Below are 22241 nucleotides of genomic sequence, written 5' to 3'. Positions count from 1 at the left end.
CCCTCGCCTTGGGCTGCTCTGGGCCCACGGGAAGGAGGTTGCCCTTCCTTCAGCACCTCCCTTAATACAGCCCCATTGTCTGCGCGATCCAGTTCCCCCTGTGCCGCCTCTGGGCCTCCACAAACCACCATTTCCACTCAGCTGCTTCTGTGCTGCTTTAATGTCCTCAGAGGCAGCCTCCAGACTTGCTAGCCTGGCCTGTCCAGGTTACCTCCAGAGGTACCAGTTCTTGATTTGGTTTGTGCTCTGGTTATAAAGTTACATAGGCTTTGAGTGGTCTGCCCCCAACACTGTTTCTCCCAAAAACCATGTTATTTTTAGTGTGTGGTTCTTCCGAACTGAGACTTCTCAGGAATGTGTGTGTCGAGTTGTAGCAGCAACATCTGTACCTTCATTGGAATTTGCTGTCTTTGCCCTTCAGCTCAAACTTCATTTTAATATCGTATTTAGTTTTAAAGAAAATATGCTAACCTTTTTAAAAAAACCCATATTCTACAGTATGCCTATCACAGCTCTCTCTGTTATTAGGTAACATAAAACTTATGTAAGATAGTATTACTTAACATAAAAGGAATCTGGTTATATCTATGGCTGGCCTCACATTATAAGGCCCATCTATACTGTCTTTGTAAGCACCAATACACAAGAATTTATAGCCTTTGTTTTTGGAAGGGAAAATAAAAATACAATACCAAAAGACATTTCTACTTTTCCACTTGAAATAGTTTTGTCTTAAAATAAATAAAAGTATCAGAATATAGTTTTGTTTTGCCCAGAATCTAAAGTGGCTTAATATTTAAAAATAAGGTTTCTTGTGTAATCACAGATTCATTAATTAGACGTATACCACAATTTCAGCATCAGTTATCCTCTAACCAATGTTTGAACCTGGCTCAGCAGTTTCCTTTCTTCAGAACAAATCCTTTACCTCCAGACCCTATTTCTAAGCTTCTGGGTTTTTTTTCTCAGCCCTGAGGTTTAGGAAGCATATCTGACTCAAATTACAGATGTTGTTTTGAGTATATTCTGGGTACCCAAGGTGTGTTTTACTTAGTTCAAGATTAGAGAGTCACTGTGCTTTAAATTACAGGCAAGAAATAAAAAATGGTTACATAGCAAAAACTTTAGATAACTTGCACATGGATTAGCCACCTTTGAAATATTCCTTATAGATGTTTCAGCTCTTGCTTTCTTTATACCACCAGTAAGCACATCATTGCTCACACCCTCTACCCATCTGTATTGGCATGTTCCTGAGGAATACACACTGTTCTCAATATGAAGTTAAAATTATATAAATCTGCACCAGAAATGTTATTGGATTTATTACAGAAGCCATAGAGAAATGATTTTTAAAATAATCAATTGTTTACAATTTCCTCACTCTGTTCTTCACATCTATTAATACAGTTTTTGATTTTTCAAAGTTTTACTTGTTCTCAGATCATAGCAGTTAGCCTGCCCAAAGGAAAAAGGTATATAGTTATTAGGTTTGGGGCCTGGACTAAAGCCTAAGGAGTAGAAGAGTTGGAGAAACATGCATACTTTGGCCCATGAACCATCATGAAGCTGTTTCTTCTTGTATGACAAGGTGATGGGGGTGGGTGCATAGAGGGGAAACATTATTTCACGGTATTTACTTTATGTAAGCAGGTGTCCTCTATCTTCCTGAGTTCAGAATACTAGGCATGTGTTTAAGAGATGTGACTATTTTTTCAGATTTTGTTCTTATCAGCAGCTTCTCCAGGTGGAATGCTAATGATGGTTTTCTTTTTTTTATAAAGGGCAATCAGATTCTCAGTGGCCTCTCCATTGAAGAATATAAGACCACGCTGAAAATAATCAAGCAAGCTATTTTAGCTACAGACCTAGCACTGTACATTAAGTAAGTTTTAAGAAGTATGTTGATAAATAGGTCTTGGATGTGTTTGCATTGTTTCAAACTTTAAAAATCCACATTGGGATATTTTTAGATTATAAGGACAGATGTCCTGGCAAAGCTGTCTATCAAACTATGGAGCAGTTTCTCAAAGGAAGCCAGGAAAGTCTACTCCTTCTGCTTACTTAATGCTATAGAAATGACAGAATACAGAGTTATTTCTGATGTTTGTCTCTGAAATAATGCGCAAAGCAAATAACCATCTCAAGGTCATTCCAAGCTAGGTTGGCCAACCTAAAGGTTATACAGGCCATTTGCTTTTCCTCCTTTCCTTCTCTCCCCCAACTTCTGACCATTTCACAATTCCTTTATACTGTCATCCAAGCTTACGTGGGCCGGAAAAGGAGCTGAGTGCCAGACAAGTAAATTTTGTTTCTTTTTATTGGATTTCGGCAAAAGAAGGATATTAATGCAGAACTTTAATGAAGTTAATGATTCAAAAATTAAAGTATGCATTAGAGTGTATTAGGGATGTAGGTATGTTTGCATCATTAAACTGCCTTTCTAAAAGCAAGGAAAGACGTTGCTGCCTTTGGGCAAGCATTCGTTTCCCACACAGAGACTGAGGTCTTTGCTGCGCGTTTGGGAGCGAGGGGAGTCCGGCAGTCACACTCAAGGGATTTCCCAGGAACACAGGCCTCTCTCCCTCTGTACGAGGATGTGCATTATGGTTTTAGCCACTTTTGAGAAGTAAAAACAAACAGAAGAGACACACAAAACCACATACCAGATATCCACTGCTGTGCATCTGAAAGTAACTACATCTCAAAGAGTCTGTTTCCTTGGATTTTGGAGCACTTTAAAGTTAATTAGGGTAAAAGAAAATATAGTAAATTTCAGTGTATTCAAAATGATTGCAGAATAAAGATGATCAAATTACCGAGAATTTGAAAAATACCTGTAACCACAAAGACTTCCCGACCTTTCTAGGCCACATGGGTCTCCCCTCTGAACCCTTCTGAAACCTCTTTTCGTTTTTGGTACTTAGTCATAGACGGGCAGTTTTGTTACGTAAGTTTCTCTTATGTTTGTGTCTTTGACTAGATTTTAAACACTGTGAAAGGAACTCATGTCTAATAATTTCCCAAGATGCCTAACAATGTTGAGCACATAGAGGTATTCACTATACAGTGAATGAATATTAGTTTATACTTTACTTGGTCATTCTTTGCTTCAGAAGGACTTCACAACTTTATAGTGACAGAGTAATTATTATGAACATTTTTTACCCTATACCATAATATATGTGAATGAGGTATATAAAATAAACTGAAAGCATATAGATCTTATTATGCCATACACAAAATTTCTTAAATCATTCTTGGCATCAGACTTTTAACTCATACTGGTTCATTTTCTTAAAATCATGTTCAGGAATTGAAATTTCCATTACTTGTGATTCATAGTTAAAAACGAGGTGAGATTTTAATGTTTCAACCAAAGAATATGGTGGAAGAGAAGAAGGTAAGGTATTTAAGATTTTTAAATGATGATTTTTATATTGGATTCTAAGATGAGAAAAAACCATTTGAGATTTTTTTCCCCAAAAATTTTACTCCATGAGTCTTTCTAGACCAAAGGGATAAGAGCTTGGGGGACTCATCATAACTACGAAATATTTTTCTTTATTTTAAAGGAGGAGAGGAGAATTTTTTGAACTTATAAGAAAAAATCAATTCAACTTGGAAGATCCTCATCAAAAGGAATTGTTTTTGTAAGTAGGATTACTATCCTTAAAGCTGAAGTTTTGCTACCTAGTGAATTTTATTGCAATTATTTGTTACAATGTGATGATCTTAGAGGCTGTCAGAATTCTTGAGTGTTGTACAAAAATGAATATTTACTTGAAAAGAAATGCATTTGCAAATTCAAGTGAATGAATCACTTTTGTCCTAGAAGGACCTTTAAAATGTGGTGGAGTATCAGTACCAGGCTATAGAGTTCCCTTGTTCATACTCACAATTCTTTGGAATTGAAGACCTGAAAATAGCATCCTAAAAAATGTAGGAGCGAGAACATGGCTGTGAAGTGTTTACTTCTCTTACGTAACAGCTGAGTAGCGCTGTCAGAACTTCAGGGTTTCTGTTTTTCCTCACCTGTTCCTCTGTCCCTCCCTCCCATCCTTTGCTATTACTATCACTGCCTTTGTCATGATACGAACTGGATCAATAAAAAAGAGCTAAGTGTCAATAATAAAGAAAAGACAGAGGTAGTAATACTAAGGATAGTGCTCTATTACAATTTTATAACCAACATTTCTTTAAATAGATTGGTATTACTTCACATGCAAACAAAGATGCAAATTACAAGGAAACATACAAATGCCCAGCTGTCTGTTCTCTATAGCCATGCTTCACCTAAGAGTCTCAACATGTTTTTAGAACGGTGCCTTAGAAAAGTACAGACACGCTACTGTGATTCGTGAACAGTTTTTCTCAATGACAAAAGTGGAATCTGACCACAATTCCAAGTCTGTGCCACAGTTTTCACTGCTCCACTCTCCTAACTTCTGACCTCTCGGCAGACAAGCACTCAGGATGTCTAGCGCTTGCGTTGCCTCTTCCACTCTTCACAGTCCAGATTGTAGTTAAGCTCACACAGGGGCATAGTCTTCTTTGGGGGAGGCAGTTTGTATTGGCAAGTATATTGAAATCCTTCATGATTAAAGATTTCTCTGGTGCACTCATGACTTGCGAGAGAGTTGGTATAAGAGATAGAATTAGAGGCAGAAAACCATTTTCTTTGTGGCCTAATATGGTTAGGGAGAACGTACTTTTAGGTTGGGTTTCCCTAGAGGGACAAGTGATACAGTCCTTTACCTTGAGTGCTTCTATATGACAGTGATGACCTTTTTGCCTATGTCTTCAAACAAATTAAAAGGATTAGATGGCAGGTATTTGGACCTGACATGAGAAAACACTGCACTAAAGAGAGACTATTTCCATACAGTAGTTTTATATAGTATTGAGTTCTATAGCGCCTTGTCACAGACTCCAGACTCCAGCATGGTTTTCAACTTCTCTAACAAGCGAAGGAATAAACAGCATCATCCTTTCATTTCCCTCTTTTCTCCAGCAGATACTGTTCAATAATTCAAAGGCTTTTCACATAGGAGTCACTACACGTGTTGAGTGAATTAGAATGACCCACCATAGTTCTTGCTGTCACGGAACTTTTATCAGTAGGACAGCTGAAGTTATCCTTTAATGGTTAATTATTAGTAATCAATGTGTTTTCATCATACTGTCACTTAGACTGGAAGACCAAAGTAAAAAAAAAAATAATAGCAGGCAAGCTTTTGCTCAAAGGTTAATAATTTCTCTCCTGCTGCTAATCTGGAGATAAATGAGGCAGTGTGAAGGCAAATTCCAGTAGTTCACTGGGTAACCAAAACAATGACACTGTGATATCAATGTATCAGCCCTGCTTGTATGTAAATTCTATTTCTGTTTCTTTAGTCTATAAACTGCCATCCTCATAGTTTAGAGGGTTTTAATTTAACTTTTTTATTAGTAACTATTTACTAGGGTTTATATTCACATAAAAGTAAACAGGAGTATTGGGCTTCTTTTTCCCTTAACAGAGCGATGCTGATGACAGCTTGTGATCTTTCTGCAATTACAAAACCCTGGCCTATCCAACAACGGGTATGTTGCTTAGTGACGATAAAAGTAATCATTAACAAGTCAAAATAAGAAAAATCTTTACTCTTAAATGTAGTTTTTGAAGTATTTGGGGAACTTTTTATCTAAATTTTAAGTAGTATTAAAAGCTGATAATTGGACATAAACAGGTTTTCTTTTTTGGAGGACTCGTTAGCACTTAATAATATTTGTAAGATATATTAAGAAAGAAAGCATCTATATTAACACAGCAACACCTAGCTGTTGATAAAGTTTAATTCCAATACTACTGCTGGCTTAGTTGGGGATTTTTTTTTAACACATCCCTTTAATAATATTAAAGTTTAGAAGAAGCAAACTTAATTTTCTTACAGTTAGCGTATTAGGCTATACCTCAACTCTAAATAGGCATTAACAGGTAGAACTTAAACATTTCTGGTGCTTAGAAGTATAGGACGTGTTGATATAAGATGTCAGGAAGGATCTGATCAGGGCCTGTGGCTAGGAGGCTAGAAGTACATCCTCTCTCTAGATAAGTAACTGCTGTAACATCTTGCAGAGGCAATAAAGGCCCTAAGCTAGAAGAAGGGGTGGGTGTATATGCAGTGATGTGTATATTGTGGTTCTGTTTTCTGAGATTACACCTTGAACCCTAAATGTACTACCTGAGATTACTGGCCGCACTGTTGGTCACAGCTCTGGGCTGCACAGTCACGGAGCCCAGTAATGACAGGCTCATCTCATGAAACAAGTGCTGAGAAAACAGTATCGGGAGCGCACTCTCCAATGTGCCAAAGCTGACGTGCCACAAGCACTCATGAAATGTCTTTACAGACCTTCCTGCTCCATAGTAAATAAGACTATATGCCCATTTCCAAGCAGGAAAGAGAATGGAAGAGGGAAGAATTTGTCTTTTCATTTACTCTTTCTTTTTTCTGAATCAAACCCTGAAAAAGTACAGCAGTGAAGTTGGGGTCCAGACATAAAAAGCAACACTATAAAGCCTCTATAATTAAAACAGTTTGGTATTGGTGTCAGACCAGTGGAACATAATAGAACATTGAGAATTGCATAGAATGTTTAATATATAATAAAGATAGCATTTCAAATAACTGGGGGGAAAATAGACTTTACTAAATCATGTTAGGATGATTTTCCCATCTTCCATAGTTGGATGGCAAAAGACGAAATTGGATCTATTCTGCATACTTAAATTCCAAATGGGGCATAGAGTTCAGTGTAGAGAATTAAACCATACAAGTACTAAATAAAAACATTTGTGGATTCTTTTATAAACAAGGAGTGAGAAAAGTTTCCTAACCATGGTTCAACATGCAGAATCAACAAAGGAAAAGATTGACAAATTTGATTACAAGAAAATTAAAAAATTAAGAAAATTTTTTGCATGGCAAGGACACTATAAGAAAGACAATGAAAAACAGGTAAAAATATTTGCAACTTTTATCTGATAGATAGTTAATACCCCTAATATTAAAGAACTTCTTAAAAATAGAGAAGAAAAAGACCAACAACCCTACCGGAAAATGGGCCAAAGATTTGAACAAAAAGTTGATAGAAAAAGGAATGTGAATGGCTCTTACTCATTTGAAAAGGTTCTCAGAACCTCAATCATAAGAAAAGATGCAAGTTAAAACTACACTGACACATGGAACTTCCCTGGCAGTCCAGTGGTTAAGATTCCGTGCTTCCACTGCAGAGGGCAGGGGTTCATCCCTGGTCAGGGAACTAAGATCCTGCATGCCACGAGGCATGGCCTTAAAAAAACAAACAAACAAAAAACAAAACAAAACAAACAAACAAAACACAAAACAAACAAAAACTACACTGACACAAAAGAACTTGTACAGAATCTCATTACAATAACAGCATTACTCCTAATAGTCAGAAACTAGAAACAATCCAGAAGTCTCTCAACGGGAGCGTGGATAAATGTATTGTAGTACACTACTCCTTCACACAGTGGAGTACTGCTCAACAGTGAAAAGAAACTGAAACTGATACAGGCAACTACATGGATTAGTCTCATCAACACTAAACTGAGCAAAAGAAGCCAGATACAAAAGAATACTGTGATGTCATTTATGTGGTGTTCTAGAAGAGGCAAAACTAATTGATAGGATAGCGGTTGGGTGGGGAGGGAGGGAAGAAGGTGCAGGGATTCACTGTGAAAGGGCCTGAGGGCACCTTCAGGGTGACAGAAATATTCTATTTCTTGGATGGGGTGTGTGTTACCTAGTTACATGCTTTTATTAATATACTGAACTGTATACCCGTGGTCTATGCAATTCACAGTATGTAAATTCTACTTCATTTAAAAAAAGCACTGAGACACCATTTCTCAATTGTCCGATTGGCAAACACCCAAAGGTTTCACCACATACTCTGTTGGGGAAGCTGTGGGAAAAAAAGGAATGCAAAATACTATAACCCTTTGGAAGTATATGAATACACAAATTCATTTACCATTACTCCTAAGAATGTTATCCCAAAATGTACTGGCAAGAATATAAAAAGACATTTACACAAGCCTATTCATTTTAGTGCTATTTGTAATAGCAAACACTGGAAATAACCCAAATGTTCATTAATAGGTTACTGACTGAATAAATTATAGTACATTTACATGATGAATCCTTTGCAACAGCAAAAAGAAATGAGGATTCTCTATATACTACTAGGGAGTGATTACAAAGATATATTATAAGTAAAAAAAAATTAAAAAAAAATAAAAGCAAAGCAGAGAAAAATGGGTATGGTATCCTACCATTTATCTGAGAAGGGGATGAAATAATATATGTACATATTTGCTTATATTTTAAAAAAACAGAAGGATTAATCACAAAAAAGTTAATTATTTCCCTCAGGGGAAGGGAATAAGATAGAGGGAACAGAGATATAAGCTAGAGTTGCTTGCATGCACTTGTTTTGTAGATTTAATTTACGAACCATGTAAATTGTTCTTATAGTTATAAAATAAATTGAATTTTTTAAAAATCACTTAACCTTGAAAGTAAAATGAAACAAAATGATTTTGGTTGCAGAACCACACTGAGAGGGACTGTTTTATTCCAAGTGACATTAAAACAGTAATTTGACCATATAACTCTGGCGAGATGTACACTGAGAACAAAAAGAACTCCAAGAAAAAGAAACCTTTAAAACTGTTTTTAATCATATTAGTGGCAATTTTGTATAGATATTCAGTCACCATTGTGGGTGATGTGGGATAAAAGCAAATGAAAAATTAGATTGGTGTTGTTGAGAAGTAGGATTTTCAGCATGAGTGGAAAGATAAAGATCTAAGGTGGATAAGGTTTTGCAGAAATCCTGTAGTCCTGAATTTGAATAGGAAATACTGTATGAACTTACGTTGTATCTTAGCTCCATCCATTAAAAGGGCTTAAAAATAATGATCACCCTGGTAGTAATGAATGAACCTAGTGCCCAGATTGAGGTTTCCAAATACCTCAGTTTAAAGGAATTAGGGCTCCACAATGAAATGGCTGATTGCAGTTCCAAAGCAGGCAATGTACAAGATGAGCCTAGAACATCTTGTTATAGCAGAAAGCGAGGAAGCTATCAAAGACTGATGAAGCCATGTCGAAAGAACAAAGAAGCCAACTTAATATGCTCTCAGCTGGCCAAAATGGAACAATGTCTGAGTGTCAGTGAGGACTGAAATACATTATAATGTTTAAATCCAAGAGTTCAAAATAATAATAAAAATAATAAAACAAAACCTTCCATAGTCGTCTTTGGTGGATGCTTGAGAACCAAGTTATTTTTTTTTTCATAGTAACTAAAGCAGAGAAAATCAAGTATTTCTCGTGCTTTATTTATACAAATTGTACTTTAGGGCAGGGGTCCCCAACCCTCGGGCCAAGGACTGGTACCGGTCCATGGCCTGTTAGGAACAGGGCCGCACAGCAGGAGGTGGGCGGTGGGCGAGCAAGCGAGCAAAGCTTCATCTGTATTTACAGCCGCTCCCCATCACTCCCATTACTGCCTGAGCTCTGCCTCCTGTCCGATCAGCAGCGGCATTAGAGTCTCACAGGAGCGAGAACCCTACTACGTTCTGCACATGCAAGGGATCAAGGTTGCGCGTTCCTTATGAGACTCTAATGCCTGATGATCCGAGGTGGAGCTGAGGTGTTGCTAGCGCTGGCGAGTAGCTGCAAATACAGATTATCATTAGCAGAGAGGTGTGACTGCACAGAGACCATAATAAATCAATCGCTTGCAGACTCGTATCAGAACCCTATCAGTGAGTGGCAAGTGAAAACAAGCTCAGGGCTCCCACTGATTCTGCTTTATGGTGAGTTGTATAATTATTTCATTATATATTACAATGTAATAACAGAAATAAAGTGCACAATAAATGTAATGCACTTGAATCATCCTGAAACCATCCCCCCCGACCCTGGTCCGTGCAAAAATTGTCTTCCATGAAACTGGTCCCTGGTGCCAAAAAGGTTGGGGACCGCTGCTTTAGGGTAACTAAATAATTGATGTGGGGAACTTTATTTTATTTCAGCTATAAAGGAAAAAGGAATGATTGCTTTGCATATTACATTTTTGCAGCCTCTTAATTAGTGAATCTAGACAGAGATCATGAAGGGTTGTTAATCTCACAGAGAGAGGCAACCAGGCATTATACAGCCCTTGAGAGAAGTACAGGGCACTGCCTGTGAAAGAGTTGTGGCAAAAAAAAAAAAATTTTCAAGTCTAAATCTAATCAAGTGTCTAGATCTCATTACTGGTGTATGGAAATACAGGGTACAGAGAAACATTAAATTTCATCATGGGAACACAATCAACAAAATCCAGACAGTGGAAAACTGCAGGATAAACAACCCAGTTTATTCAACAACAACCAAAATTATAAGGACTATTTTTAAAAAGGGAAGAGAAGGAACTGGTAGATTAAAAGAAACCTAAAAGGCGTATCAATCAGTCTCAGTATATGGACCTATTTGATACTGTGTTTTACACAGCACCTCATACAACAGATGCTTAATAAATATATCGTTGATTATGCATACAGATGGGCACACGGTACTTTTTTTCCACTGATTGCTGAAGTTGAAATAATGTTGCTTTTTTCTGTGTAATTATAGAAGATTACAAACTCTAGCCTTTGTGATTAGGTACACATTAAAACAAATAAAATTTCTATTAGTTGTTACTGCTTTATTCTAATTTTACTGATGTGGTTGAAAGCTACAGCTTTGATAGATTTTATTATCTTCATTGAAAGTCTCTGTTTTACAGAGTAATATGCTTTTATTTACCCAAACTTAGTCTGTTATTGATTTCAGATAGCAGAACTTGTTGCCACTGAATTTTTTGACCAAGGAGACAGAGAGAGAAAAGAACTCAACATAGAGCCTGCTGTAAGTATGAGACCTTTCTGGTAGGAATTATTCATATACATTTTTTATGGTAGACTCTTTTTATGCTTCTATGAGATCTTAGGAACAGAATTTCTCATTATTTTTAAAAACTTTTCTTACTAGAAGATTATACATGTTTGCTACAGAAAATAAGCAAATAACAAGTCATCATATTGTACCTATATTTTGTAATTTACTTTTTCCATTTAAATATCATAAGCCACTTTTCATTCTAACAGATGCTCTCTTATATATCATATATAATGGTTACATGAAATAGATGTAACCATAATTTACTTTTTGGTACAATGTTTGCAGAGTTCACTATTACAAACAGCACTTTGATAAACATCTTTGTTGCTAAACATCTGTGGGCCATTTTTCATTACCTTGTTAGGATAAATTCCAGAATTGCTGTGTTGTAGGGCACACAGATTCTAAAGATTTTTTGATACATACTGCCTTTTTTGTATAGTGTAGGGAATCTCGAATACAAGAAGATTCTTCTTAAACCATTGGAGAAGTTTTTCCCAGAAATGAAGCATAGAGTCTTTTTTTTCAATTCAAATGAACATTTATTGAGCCCCCATTAAATGGGACATGGTTACGAGATGCCCCTCCTCCGTCTGTGTACCATTCCTTCCACCCTGCTTTTTATCCTCCCCTGGGTACATCCTATGTCTCATTAGTCTTTTGCAGTTATTCAGTCTCCTACTATGTAGTAGTGGGCTTGTTCAGAAGCTCAGAATCTTCTCAGAAAATGGTGGGTGGCAGAGTGATGGTCGCAGCTAATGGAGAATTTGCTTCATTTTAAACAAGCACTGAGACAGGCTCTTTGCTCCCCATGGAGGTGCTGGGCTTGTCCGCTGCACCAGTCATGAGCTCCTGGGAATAAGCAGCAGTGACATCTGCATAATCTTCACTCAAAAAGCTCTCTGTGTCAACTGAATTGTAATCAACTGTGGCCTCAGTGGCTTTTTCCACAAAGCTGAGAGTGTTTGATGCCACATCAGTAGACAGTTTGAAAGCATGTGTGTTCTCCAAATACATGTCAGCAGTGGACTCTAGGTCAGTGCTTGACTGTAGGTCAGCAGTTGATTCTAGGTCAGTAATCAATTCTGGGGGTCATGTGGGGAAGGTCACAGCCGGGGCGAACATGGGAGAGAGGACCAGGGCCTTCCTGAGTGTGGTAAGAAGGCAGGTAGGCAGGTATCTAGCATTCCTCAGCTAACCCAGTGATTCATCTTTTTAGAGCCAACTTGCATTGTGTTCTTTAAGTAAATGCAGATCTGTGTGTGTCTGTTTCTGTTTTCAGGACCTAATGAACAGGGAGAAGAAAAACAAAATCCCAAGTATGCAAGTTGGATTCATAGATGCCATCTGCTTGCAACTGTATGAGGTATTTATTATGAAAACTACTAGACTTGCTAAACTTTGACCATGTTATGAATTAAAACCTAAAGTAAATTGAAGCGACTAACACCAGGCGTATATTTTTTGCATCTTAACAAACTAGAAATAAAATTATCAGGATTATTTCTTTTGCTCATGAACATGCTGTTTGTACTGAATAAGGAACACATTTTATATTTACTGTTTCTCAAAAATGTTAATTCATTAATGTATAACTACCTAGTGAGTGCCTACCATGTGCTGGGCTCCAGCAAATTCGTGTAGGGAATGCTAAGAAAAATCACGTGCCAGTGCTACCCTCAAGGAGGTATACTGTGCATACTCTATGTTCTTTTTAAGAGCATATTCTTTTTAAGTCTGACTTTTGGCCTAAATAAGGAAAAATAGTTATCTAACTTTTTCTCATTGTCATAGTGTGGCTTAAGAAAATTTTTATGACGATTAAAAGAAGGCGGCTAGAAGAATATTGCAGGTTCCCATTTCCATATGCCTGTTGGCTTGGGGTTTTGTTTTGGGTTTTTTTTTGCTTATTTATTTATTTTTTTGGTAAAGATATTCTCCCTAAAACATCCAGTTTACTAGTTTAGGTGTTCATGCCCCAAATATAGAAAGTAGATGCTATCCTTGTCTTTAGAAGTTTAAACAGGAAACTGTCTTAAATTTTAAGTATTTGGGAAAAGAACATTTATCATGGAGTAATCATAGACTGTCAAGACCAGAAGAAACCCTAGAAATCTTCTAATCCAGACATTTCACAGATTCCGTCATTGAATCTGTAAAAAGTCCAACTTCCAGGGAGATGAAATGTTTGTCCCAAACAGGTAGTTAGTGGGAGAACTGTATTTAGAATCCAGTTCTCAGCCTGAGTCCAGGGTTCTAGCCAGTGGATAAATTTAAGAAAGAAGCTGTGGCTGAGGAGGGAAGGACAGGAGAGACAGCAAAAGAAAACAGGACAGAAGAACATTGGGTGTCAGGCCTCTGCACCACTGTCTCCCCACCTTTCTCGGCAATCTGTGCAGAAGTGTGTTCAGAGCAGTGTCTCCAACATCCCTGAATATCTCATTCTTTCCATAACAGATGCTTTTCTTGTGGATTGGATTAATAGTTCCTCAGATGTAGACACTAATGTCTCTCTTGATTTTTTTTCCCCATGCCTGTAAATATAGTCAAACTAACAGTCAAATCACCCATTATAGATTTCATCCTTCTACATTTCCTATTTGTGCAAGGATTCATTTTATTTGACTCTCCTGTTGAATTCTATTTGATATAGACATGCATTTTTACCATTATTACAGAAGTAATATGTTGTTATAGAAAAATCAGAATACAAAGAAGCAAAAAGATAAAATCACTTATAATTCTACTACTCTGAGATAACCACGGTTATCTCCTTTCAGTGCACATGCTTTATGACATTTTCATATATTTTTCATTTAACAAAAATTGCTCTTTGTGATCCATAATATAAGATACATCTTTCTGTTTCAAATGTGTTTCTATGACATTTTTAATGGCTGCAAAATAGTAACACGATATTCCTAACCCCGTTGTTGGGTATTTAAGTCATTTTCAATGTTTGTCTATTACAAAGAAATCTGCAGTGAACATACTTGTAGCTAAATATTTATGGCACTGTAGTTGGTAAATAATAATGTTTAGTTATATTAAACATATACATATAGTTATAAATTAATGTTTATTATAATCTTGGATAAAAATCTACTTAAGTACATTGAATAAAGTCATTTTACAGAAAAACAGAAAAACTAAGCAGCTCTCAAGGCAGTCAGCACTTAGGGAGAACCATTTGCACTACATAAAAGCAAATGGATTATTTCTCTGCAAAGCCGATTCCACACAGATCTGTCTCCATAGCTCAATAATGTTATTTTCGGATGTGTGTGTCTGCTGTCTCTCTCTCAGCATGTACTCCGTCTGTATAGCTTAAGAGGAATCGTTCATAAATGATCTGTGCTCACACAGTCTGTGAGAATCCCAACAGTGGGCCTGCTTATGAAGTGAGTGTACAATGTGGCCCTTTGCGTCAGGCCTGGGAGAGGGCTTATTTCCTAGCTGCCATCTAGTTGTTGGCTTTCTTTTCTTTCTTTAGGCCCTGACCCATGTATCGGAGGACTGTTTCCCTTTGCTGGATGGCTGCAGAAAGAACAGGCAAAAATGGCAGGCTCTTGCAGAACAGCAGGAGAAGACACTGATTAATGGGGAAAGCAGCCAGGCCAAGCGGAACTGAGTGGCCTATTCATGCAGAGTTGAAGTTTACAGATGGTGTATTCTGCAGTATGCCCAGTTTTGCTATAGACTGTACAGATTTGGTGTATACTTTGCCACTGCTGTATTTTTATTTTTGCACAACTTTTGACAAAACACAGCATGAAATGTTTTTAGAGGACTATTGCATATTTTCTGTATATTTGTTTTATGCCACTGAACTGAGATTATCAATGACACCTACCCTTAGCACATGGATACGAGCTCTGTTTGTTTGTGATATTTCGTGTACTGCGAGATACAAGTTGCATTCTTGCACTGAGGCTGGTTTTTTTGGTTTTTTGGTTTTTTCTTGCTGGGGATTTTAAATAATTGGTTTTGTGTTTTCTGAATTACCAATCTTTCAAGAATGTTTGGAATCGTTTTTCTTAAAAACAGGCTAGGAGCAAAGTGAATATATTCTGTGACATTTAAAACCTTCATAGAATAGAGAAAAATGTTGGCTGAGTGGATTTTAAGAGGAATGGGGTATATTTGTCAACACTGTATTACCTTAACAAAAAAAGTTAAAACTTTAAACAAATGGAAAGTACTATAAGGTAGTACTGTAAAGAAAAGGCATTATTTAATTATTTTGCTTTTTTTGTTGTTAGAGAACAGGCAGGAGAGAAATTTCTCATTTCAGTGCAATAAATCTATCCAAAGGCTACCCATAAACTCACTTTGATCTAACCTACCTGATGGAAAGCAGGGGAAACCTTGGGAGAAGATCCAGTCACTGACTTTACTGAGGGATGAGTGTGATGCAGAAATGGAACAGCCAAGGATGGCTGCCAGTGAAGAGGACGTTCTGCTGGAAGACACTCCTGACAGTCAGTGAGTGTTCTGAATCCTGAACTTCCTTTTGTAAATAACTTCCTTATCGTTCACCTTATAAGCCACAGCTTGTAAGTCAACACTTTAAGACTCAACAGGAGAGCGAGAAAAAGTGATCATGGGAGCACTGGCCTGAAGTGAGAGATGACTGTATAGGATAAGAGGGTACAAAATGAATCATATTTTTTTTCTGTTTGTTAAATGGAGTACAGAGAAAAGTACAAACAGCAAAGGGCTATCCTTGATATTAGGGTCAAAAATTAAATCGAGGGAACAATATGGTAAGAAACCTCAAGCTTGAGTAAACTTAGCAGTATTGAGTTTGTGACTGAGAAACTGCCATATTTTGGTTTACAGGACTAGTCAACCCAGAATCACAGAAGTTTGGGTATGCACCCTGAACACTGGCCCTGAGTTGTAGTTAGTGGTATCTACTTCTCACAGCTTTTAGTACATTTAGAAAATGTTAACACTTTCTTAGAATTTGAGCCCATTTAATTGTATTCCCACTGTACATGTGTGCCCCTAAAGACACTTTTATTACATATTGGAGAAGTAGATAATGAACTGAGAACCTAGTTCAGGAAAAGAAAATCTGCTCTAAATATGCAATAATGTTTGTGGGCAAGAGTAGGAAGAGAGGTATTTGTTTGATCTGTTCACCCACTTCCCCACCCCTGAATAAAGTTTCTGAGTTTCTATAACTAGTTTGTATAGAAAAGCTCTTGGGGATATGATAATGCAGCATTCTCAAAGACTTTTCATTAAAACAAACATGTTTTGCATTCATAACCACTTGTTCCCTAAACTACCTAAAATTCAACATATTCATTAAGTTTTTAAAATTCTGAGTGTGTATATGTATCTTGACATAAAGTGGCTTTATTCTTACCCTTCAGGTTTTAAAAAGAAAGCAAAACAAATTGTATTGCCATTACTTTGTAGCGGTAAGGGCTATGTATTACTGTTGTGACACCTGTATTTTCAAGATGTTATTCTATTTTATGTCATACACATGAAATCTGTGAGGTTGCCTCTTGGTGGCACTGGTGTGTAACTTACAAAGACTGTCACTAAAATAATGTATCTACATACTGGTATACACCTATGCATGCAGACACAATTCCTTAGTATAGAAAAATTGTCTGAAGAATAGCAGTCTTTAACAACCTATCTATCTTTTTGCCATACACATTGTGATTTAGCAGTTATGCTAAAATCGGTAGTCAAATACTTTAGTAGTTTGTTTAGAGCCCTCTAATATATGTCACTGAGATTTTTAAAGACACAGTAGACTATGTACGGAGGATTTGTATGTGTGTCATTTTAACAAGCAAGAAGGTGTATTTAGATTATAAATTTTTGGTTTACTTTTAGATAATGGTTTATTTTACCTTACTAGTTTAGAAACTGAAAGAAGTGGGGCAGTGCCATACCTATTTCATTTTTGGGTATTTTAGTTCATACAGAAGAGTGCTTCTTTAGGACTGGTTACTTGGTTCAAATAATTCTTAATTTTTTAGGAAAATCATTCCATACATGGGTTATTACCTGGTACATGGGCACAAATTTTCTTCGTATGTGAATATTTCCTTTCCAGTATCTTCTCAAGTTGGAAAAAAAATATATATATGTAGTCTTCTCTCACCCTACCCTATGTTTATATTACCTGTAACCTAGCAAGAAGTTGTTCTTGCTCTAGATTAGTTTGTTTGTTTTCATTATAGCTGAGTACCATGATACCATTTCATTTCAATTTTCAGCCCCAAAAGTTCCCACTATTTTACTAAATTGTGAGAAGATGTCTATAAAATTGCCTGGTCTTGTACTTTTCACAGGATTGGCCTTTGCCAGCCACAATCCTGTGTGAACTTGTGTAAGTCTCTTTAACCTCTGTGAGTGTGAACAAGTTGTGCTGTTGAAGGAGTTACATTTGGGCTAAGCCTTGTCTCAGAGGAGGATGTCACAGAAGGCAGCTACTGTGTAAGCCCTAATGGGCCCTGGAGACCACTGTCAGAAATGGGATAGCAGGCCACAGAGCAAGGTATCTAATCCCTTAAGTCATTTCCTGTGTTGAGTTCCCAAGACTGAGAAAAAGATAGTACATTTCTTTGGCTTCTCATGCAGATCACTAGATGTGTGAGATTTAGAGCTCTTTGAGCACCTCATCTCACGGTGCAAACCCTGGATGATGATGTTTCACCACTGATCTCTTTACTATGAAGAATGGTTTCCTTCCGTAGGAGTGTTGGAGAAAAGAAAGTATGAAAGTGTACTGGAAATAATGGATTGCGGGAGGAAACCGGTTACAGATACATTCTTGCCTAGCAGTGAAGTGCCTTTATTTTCAGCACAGAGCACAAATGTTAGACTTACTCCAATCTGATGTTCAATTTTCCTGTGTTTTCCACCTGATTGTACTCCTAAAGCTTTACAGGCCATCAAAAGAAATGCTGTTTGTTTTGTTTTACAAGATTGATTTAAGAAGAGAGGGGAGAGGGATGTAACTGCTCTCCTCTCCTGGCAACAACTACAGTTAAAACAAGGTGGTATCACGTAACTGCTCAGTGTTAGACATGCCTCGATCCACCTTTTATTGAGTTCCTGCTGCATGTCAGGCACTGTGCTCCACTGGGGAGAGAGAGCAGTGACCTCAAGGAGCTCACAGTCTCTGCAGGGAGTGCTGGATAAGAGACTTACCAGCTTCTGATCCTGCCGATTTAACGTGAAAATATAGGGTACAGTTATCACTTTCATTTCCATCTATAACATATGTATTACATAGTTTTCCAAGGACCTTCTTTACCTGGAACTTATTAAGAATCTGTCAGTGAACATCTTGTCTTCTTGCAAGCATGAATCACTTAGCCTGCTGATAGCTTAGAGAACACCTTATGTAAGTAAGGAGTCATATATTCCACTATGTAGATTATTTTTCCATATGCTAGCCAGGTAGAGATTACTCAAGAGTTCTCTTAGACTGTTAAATTGCACACAGTTTTGGACCCCTTCTGCTCCAGCGTAGGGAGTGAGGAAGAAAGTATTAAAGCTCACTTTGCCCTTCCATATGCTTCTCAAAAGTCTGTGTAAACATGTCTTAATAGATGTTGAACACCATGTAAATAGTTGAAAATATAAATTTCTATTTCAGTTTAAGAAAAAGCTTATGAATCATCACTAGCCACTGTTAATATCTATTTGTATTCTTATACCTTTTCAATACATTTGAACAAATATATAGTTTCTGGCACTATTTTTGTACTAGGATAAAGGAGTTACTATGTATATTATGTTTAGCTTTTAAGTCATTTTAAATAATTGTGAATGTTGATTTCTTGTCTTTCCTCTCCCCCCACCACGAGAACCATTTCATGTGACTCTCCTATGACAAAATCACTTTAAAGGAACACTTACCCACCTATGATCCCTATAAAGTCAAGAGATGGTCAGGGTGGTTTTCCATTGCGCAAACTCTTCACTTGTCAGTTGTTTCCTCATTTTGCCATGCTTTATAAAAATAAAAAGAAGAATGAACAAGTAGGTATGAGCGTTGTGTGATTATTAGGGACTCTGAATTTTAGGCAGGGAGAATGGGCCCAATAGTTTGAGAGACTTTAATCAAGCTAACCTGTGGTCCTACTAGCTGAAAAAAATGTGGTTTAATAAACTCCTTTCTTTCCTCAGCCTAGACACCTCAGTAATATTCTTTTTGTTAATATTCTTTGCTACCAGTTTGAGGGCAACATTTTCCATACACCTCACCACTTCTCAAGTCCCTAACAATTCTATAGAGGGTGATTGTTACCATCCTCAGGTTGCATGTGGAGCTAAGGCTTAGGAATTAAATACTTGCCAAATGGCATGAGCTGGATTCGATCCCAGATCTGTCTAGTTTGAAAGCAGGTATTTATTCCACTTAATTCTCTTTTTGAATTTTAATAGTAAAAGGTCCCAAATCCATTCTTAGTGGATCAAATGGGCTACCTAGAAGCATTAGATACACGATTTCCCACACCCAGCAGCTTTGGTTTTGTTTGGGATTTTAGAGTTAACGTTCCTTTAGTTCATCTAGTAATAGCTAATGCCATGCCATCACAGAATCCCAGGTACCACCGTGCTTCGGTGCTGCTAGTCTAGAGGCATGGAGGTCTAATAAAATGCAAGATTTCTGACTCGTTATTTAGTTTTGCCACTAGACAAGCCCTCTTCAGGTGGAGCAGAATATCTAGGCTATGCCTACTTCACAAAGCTAAAGGCAAAAGTAAACTGAAAGCTCATGTAAAACAATATTTTAGATCTTCTGATCACTAGAGTGCGCCACAGTTCCAGTTGTATTTAAATAAGTAATCTTGGTACAAACAATGAATAAAACTGCTTTTTTAAAGATTTTTACCGGCTAAAGAAAAACAAATGGAAAAAATCAATGGGAATTAAGATTTGCTTACTTTCCTTTGTCCAGGATCATTTCTTTAAGATTTTCCCCAAACAATAACTGATCACCTGAAGTCTCTCTGATTGATACCCAATATTCCACCCACAGAGACATCATCCCTTCTTGTAGAAAAGGGAGGCATTTGACAACTCTCTTGAACCCACATTCTTGCTATCAGCTGTGCTGCCTTCTCAGCAAACAGGGATATATTTGATATATATATCTGATATATGCAAATGTCAGTATATAATTTTCTGTTTTTTTAAGGCATACAACAAATTAACAGAAACACTTTGAACCTGCAGAGAATATTCCTTGATTTTAAGCTATATTCAGCCTTGGCAGGAGAAAAACTCTCTGTTTCTAGTTTACAACCCATTTTTTCAAAATAAAAATCCACAAGAATTATGAATGGAATCAAAATAATTATTTGAATCAAAAGAAATCTAATTAAATGGCATGCTTGCCTCATTTTAAGTGTATGTATGAGCGTGCGTGTGCGTGTGTATGTGTGGTGTGTAAATTATTCAGGAACTAAGTTGACTCTTTCAGTCATCTGACAGAATCCCAATGGCACATTTTAGGATTCATCTTTCTAAGTGAATTTAAGGGACAAGATTGCATGGCTAAGGGGGAGAAAAAAGGAATGAACATGAACTATCACAATAGTTTTAAACATTAATATCCCCTATATTAATTACTTTTAGAACCATATTTCACTTCATATCACTGTTTCCCCTACCCAACAGGAGTGTTTTTTAGGCTTTATATGACACCAATCCAGCATATATACCTCTAAGACACCAGCTTCCCCCTTTACCAACCAGCTCTCTGAAAGTCACGAATTCCCTGATCTCGCTGATGTGCCTTGACCAAGGAGGAAAAGCATAAGACATGCTCAACAACTACCTCGGCTACAGCTGCTCTCTCTCCAGAAAAGCCAACAGAAGTAGTTACTAAGGGTGCTCTACCAAGTCTGTTAGAATGAGTAATGCACTTGGAGGAGTGTATGAAGGCAGGACCATGTCCTATCATTATTTCCTCTGTTTCTTAAACCTCTGCTTCTCTTTTTCTGTTCTGGCTCCATTCATAAGGGCTTCAAACATACTTGATTCTCCCCTGCCCTAAGAACACCTACCTGAATCACACAGCCCTCCCACCAGCATCTCTGTACTCTGTCTTGTACTTTGAAGGTACTCAACAAACACTGAGTGAAAGACTAGATTTCTATCCTTTCCCATTTGACATAAAATTGAATTTTTTATAAAGAAGGGAGAAGGTAATTCCAATGAAGGACAACAGAAAACTCAATACAGCATTTTTAGAAATTCTCAGTTGGAAAAGAGCTGAATTTTAAGATGAAAAAAAACTGAATAAAACAATTTGGGGTAAGAATATTTGTTTTCTATCGTGAAAAATTAGTTACCAGGCTTTAATTCATAAATTGATAACCATTGGTGGAGTTACTCCCAGGGAGTTTTACCATATTGCTAGGAGCCAAGGAAAATTCACAAAGGCTAGAAGCCAATGATCTTGCGGAAAAGACAAGATTTACATTTAAAAATAAAAATAAGCAAACAAAAGTCAACAGAAGACGTTCATTCATTCATAAATACTTGATTCTCTCCTGAGTGTCAGGCTGGGGTAAACTAATAGGCATGGTCTCACAAAGCATCTAGTCCAGAGGAGGCTACACACCAGGGCAAATAGACAGCCATGTCTATGCACTGAGGATGGGAGTGGAGGGTTTACAGATGGTTCTTTAAGTGTGTGACAACTGGTTTATAGCTAAGTGAAAAGGAAGAAGAGTATTCCTAGGCAGAAGAAAACATGTGAAGACCTAGAAGTAGCAAACTTGAGAACTTGAAAGCCTTCTCACAATTTATTTAAATAATTATAAATTTTATATTTTTAAATGATAAGAGTTAAAAATATATTTACAAATATTATGAATACTTATGAATGTTATATAAAATAAAGCAAATGTCCTTTTTTTTAAAATTGAAGTGTAGTTGATTTACAATATTATGTTAGTTTCCGGTGTACAACATGATGATTCAGTATTTTTATATATTATACTCCAGCTAATGTCCTTTAAATGTATATTTGAGCTTTTAAGAAAATAAGAGAAATCCTCACAGGCCAAAATAAAGCAAATTAAAAATCCAATCAGCAAGCATGTGAGCTGATACTATGTCAGGCCTGGGAATATTTGCAGATCTATATCATGAAGGGGTTTTAAATCAGACCAGGAAACATGGTCTTGAGATCCAGTGAAGCACTTGGGGAATGGCTCTCCAAGAAAGACTGAGAAC

General features: G+C 37.0%; 1 protein-coding gene across 3 annotated transcripts in view; it reads left to right on the top strand.

Moving 5' to 3' along the window:
- Positions 1-19034, top strand: part of PDE5A (phosphodiesterase 5A) — a 154017-nt gene extending 134983 nt beyond the window's left edge. For all 3 annotated transcript variants that reach the window (XM_059923519.1, XM_059923521.1, XM_059923520.1), the window contains exons 16-21: positions 1785-1885; positions 3576-3653; positions 5523-5586; positions 10902-10976; positions 12292-12375; positions 14503-19034. In XM_059923519.1, coding sequence (XP_059779502.1) covers positions 1785-1885; positions 3576-3653; positions 5523-5586; positions 10902-10976; positions 12292-12375; positions 14503-14640 — 540 coding nt within the window. In that variant the 3' untranslated portion in view covers positions 14641-19034. The remainder of the gene's footprint in view (positions 1-1784; positions 1886-3575; positions 3654-5522; positions 5587-10901; positions 10977-12291; positions 12376-14502) is intronic.
- The last annotated feature ends 3207 nt before the right edge of the window (positions 19035-22241 follow it).

Source organism: Balaenoptera ricei, chromosome 5 (assembly GCF_028023285.1).
Source record: "Balaenoptera ricei isolate mBalRic1 chromosome 5, mBalRic1.hap2, whole genome shotgun sequence".
Lineage (NCBI taxonomy): Eukaryota > Metazoa > Chordata > Mammalia > Artiodactyla > Balaenopteridae > Balaenoptera > Balaenoptera ricei.
This window is presented reverse-complemented; position numbering and strand designations above follow the sequence as displayed.